The sequence below is a fragment of the Gracilinanus agilis genome, chromosome 5 (assembly GCF_016433145.1).
Source record: "Gracilinanus agilis isolate LMUSP501 chromosome 5, AgileGrace, whole genome shotgun sequence".
NCBI lineage: Eukaryota > Metazoa > Chordata > Mammalia > Didelphimorphia > Didelphidae > Gracilinanus > Gracilinanus agilis.
In genome coordinates, this window is record NC_058134.1 from 307,929,141 (window position 1) to 307,933,210 (window position 4,070).

At 58.6% G+C, this 4,070-nt stretch overlaps 1 protein-coding gene across 1 annotated transcript in view; it reads left to right on the top strand.

The window, feature by feature from the left end:
- Positions 1-451: 451 nt before the first annotated feature.
- The window catches only part of MPPED1 (metallophosphoesterase domain containing 1), a 79,334-nt gene continuing 75,715 nt past the window's right edge, over positions 452-4,070 (top strand). The window contains exon 1 of the mRNA XM_044678608.1: positions 452-603. Coding sequence (XP_044534543.1) covers positions 452-603 — 152 coding nt within the window. The remainder of the gene's footprint in view (positions 604-4,070) is intronic.

The window sequence follows — 4,070 nt, forward strand, 5'->3', positions numbered from 1 at the left end:
CAGGCCTGTGGGTTTGGAGGGTTCCGTGTCTGAGAGCCTCCAGGATTTACACGGGGCGAGTGAGGCGCCCTGGGGGGAGGGGCCCCCCTTCTCTCTTTCCTAAAGTAAATCCATCAAAGGGCTGAGTTGGAGACATTCGTCCCGAGTTCTCTGAGCGGAGAAGCGGGCTGGCTGTGTGTGTGCGTGCGTGTGCGTGTGCGTGTGCGTGTGCGTGTGCGGGCACTTTCCCAACCCTTGCCCGGCATCAGCCGGTGCCCGTGGCTGGCCCTGCTCCCCTCACGTCTCCCGTCTCTCCCTCGCTCCCTAGGTTCTGAGAAGAGGAGGCTCAGGGGACAGCAACGCCGCCGCCACCCACGGGGGATGGCCCGGGCCCTGCCTGTCCATGTGGAGTGACCGGAGGCGGGATGACGGCCTGAAGGCGGCCGAAGCCCTGTCCCCGCGCTGGCCCAGCATGGCGTTCTCCCAGTCTCACATCATGGCAGCTCGGAGGCACCAGCACAGCCGCCTCATCATCGAGGTGGACGAGTACAGCTCGAACCCCACGCAGGCCTTCACCTTCTACAACATTAACCAGGGCCGCTTCCAGCCCCCGCACGTGCAGATGTGAGTACCGGAGCCTCCCTCCCGCCCCGCAGCCCCGAGCCCGGCCCGTGTCCGCCCGAGGGAGGCCACGAAGGCCAGGGAGACGCTGGCCTCCAGGCTCCGGCGTCCAGTCCCCCCTGCACCAGACAGCACCCCAAACCAGAGCTCCCCCAAGGGCCGAGAAAACCCCAGGGCTGCCGCCTAGTTCGAAGCCTTAACTTTAAAGAGGAGAAAGTTAAAATCCGCAGGGCCCCCAGGAGAGTAAGTGGCAAGGTGGGACTCAAACCCAGACCCCCTCCTCCCTAGTTCAGAACACCTTCCACTGGGCCACACGTCCCCCAACGTGCTGGGGGCGGGGAGGGTTTCTTCTTCAGATAGCCTTTGGGCCAGCTGCGATCTGGGGGGGTCCTCTCTGAGCCCCGAGATTCTGTGAAATCTCGTCCTTTCCCAGAGCCTCAGTTTCCTCATCTCTACTATGGAAACAACAATGGCGCACCGCAGAGCCTAAAGCTTAAAGGAGCCCAAGGAATGCTCACTTATCTCCTCTTTGCCAGCCCAAGTTCCTGAGAATAGAGAAGGGCAGAGCCAGGGGGAGCTTAGAACTGGGACGGGCAGAGCCGGGGGGGGGGGGGGAGCTTAGAACGTAACTGTTAGGACATGGAGCATAGAAGTCAGTGCTCTGAGCTAGCCTGGACTTCCAGATCACTTGGGGCCAAATGTGGGTCTCCACTGCCTGGGCTAGCCGTGATCCAGTTGTGTTTTGGTGGAACCACCAATGGCGGAAGTGGGTGTCTCAGCCATGCTTTGGGCATTAAAAGGGTTTTCATACTGGGGTGCTCTGTATGTCCTGGAATGATCAAGGGGCCTCTCGTTGACCCCCTTCATTTTCCATTTAAGGAGATTCGGGCCTGGAGCAGGGCGGTAACTTCCTTCAGATCACACAGTAAAGCTGGAGGCAGGACCCAAACACTGGGGTGTCCTGCCTCCTGGCTGGTGCTCATTGGACCATACTGTACTGTCTCATTTTATTTTACTTTAAACCCTTCCTTTCTCTCTCTCTTTTTTTAAACTCTTACCTTCCGCCTTGGAGACTGTGTATTGGTTTCAAGGCAGAAGAGTGGTCAGGGTAGGCAATGGGGGTCAAGTGACTTGCCCAGGGTCACACAGCTGGGAAGTGTCTGAGGACAGATTGGAACCCAGGATCTCCCGACTCTAGGCCTGACTCTCCATCCACTGAGCTACCCAGCTGCCCCCTCCTTTTTCTCTTAGTAACAACTCTCAGACAGAAGGGCAAGGGCTGGGCAAATGGGATTAAGTGACTAGCCCAGGGCCACACAGCTAGGAAGTACCTGAGGCCAGATTAGAACCCAGGACATCCGGACTCCAGGCCTGGAGTTCTATCCACTGAGCCACCTAAAGGTGCTCAGTACATCCTCATTTTATAAGGAAACCACTGTTAGGGACTAAGGATTAACCCAAAGAATGGCTCTCTAATGCAGAAACTGGGTACTGTGATGGACCGATGCCTGTAGCAGATATTCCCAGCATCCCTTCCCATGCCCCACGGTGAGTGGTGCCTGACTCTCGGTGACCCACTGTGGGCCACAGCGATCCTCAGGGGGTTCTTGGCAAGGACACCACAGGCCTCGGCCACTTCCTTCTCCAGTGAACCCTTTTGGCTGGCAGGCAGAGGTTAAGGGACTGCGTTTATGTGTAGACACACTCCGGGTGGATGGAGACAGGAGGGGATGGAGACGGGTCTAACTTGACCGAAGCATGGAATGTCTGGAGAGGAAGAGCAGGAGACAGACACAGACTGGGCTGGGCCTTGAATGTCAAGATTAGGAGAGTGAACTTTAGTGAGAGGGAAATAGGGAGACCCTATTATGGCTAACCCCATTCCCCAGGCCAGTCGATCCACGAGGACTAATGAGGCCCACAGTCTTTCTCGGGCACCAGGGACCCACTTTTCTGCCTAGAGTCGAATCAAATCATTCTGTGAGGCCCAGGATGGCACGTGCTGCTAGGGACACCTGAAGGCCTCTGGGAGGGACAGAGCTTGAGCTGGGCCTTGGGGGCTGGGTACAAGGAGCTGGGAGGAGCCCAGCCCCAGCATCCCTGGTGTGAGAGCATAGCTGGCCCGGAGGTTGGCGTGGAAGCCCCCCAAGGTCTATCCTTATCGGCGACCCCTGAGAACTCCAAGCAAGGGAATGGCACGATTGTCATTCTGTCATCTCAGTCATATCTGACCCATTTGGAGGTTTTCTTGGCAGAGATCCTGAAGGGATGGGCCATTTCCTTCTCTAGCTCATGTGACAGATGAGGAAACTGAGGTAAACAGGGTTCAGTGACTTGCCCAGGGTCACAGCGCTAATATCTAAGGCTGAACATTTTGGGAAAGCGTCTGGCAATGTATACAAGTGAACTGGGGTGGGAATGGGGAACAAGCATTTATTAAGCACCTACTGCATGCATGCTAAGCTTTTTTGCCATGTGCTAGGCCTTGATTCTCACAACAATTCTGAGAGGTTCATACTATGATTGGCCCTGCTTTCTAGATGAGGAAACGGAGATAACCAGAGGTCAAATGACTTATCCAGGGTCTCACTGCTAGGAAGCCAGATCTGACCGGAGGCCAAGCCGGTAGACTCAGGAGAAGTCTGTCCCAGTCTGGGTCCCTGACATTCGGTTCAGTGGAGCCCCGCCCTTATGTCCCTGGCATGGGCCCTTTGTCTTTTCTCCCCCTTCCCCAAGCTAGCCTCCTCCCTGGGAGCTATCCCGTAGAAGAAAGCAGGAAGAGCTCCTTAGAAAGCCTGCCGGCCGCCCTGTTCCGCACCTCTGGAAAGAAGGGAGCAGGAAGGGGCCCCTTCTTTGGGGGCTTTCTGACGCCTCCTCATCACGATGAGCTTTTACCCAGGATCTGCTGGGCACGAGGCAGCAAGGAGGTCCTTATGGTAGAGGCCGTAGGACCCTGGGCAAGTCCCCTGAGCCTTGCTGGCCTCCCTTTCCCCATCTGTCAATGACCTGGAGAAGGAAATGGCCGGCCAAGAACAGCAGCCTCGATGCCCCGCGGAGGGCCTCGGGGGCTGCCCGTCATTCGCAGGTGGTCTCCCCCCTCCCCCCGCAGGGACAGAGTAAGCGACTGCTGACCGGCCCCCAGCGTTCGGCCTCCCGGCATTCCCGGCGTTTCTCTGCCCACCTCCCAGAGGAGGACGCTGAGGGCTAGCCAGCCCCTGGGACGGAGGGCCGCCGGCTGGGCTACCGCCCCAACTGCCCTGCCTAGGCCGGGGGCCACTTCCCAAGCCAGCCAGCGGGCCACGGAAGCGCTCCGGGGAGCCCCGCGTGGCCCCTCTCCTGGGCCGGGGGAAGCGCGGGGATGGGGGGTTGTGAGGTTGCCATGGCAAGTCAGCTGTTTGGCAGCTCGGCCGCCACGTGAAATGCCTGCTGCTGGGGGCCACGTGATTTAGCGCCGCCGCCGCCACGCCCCC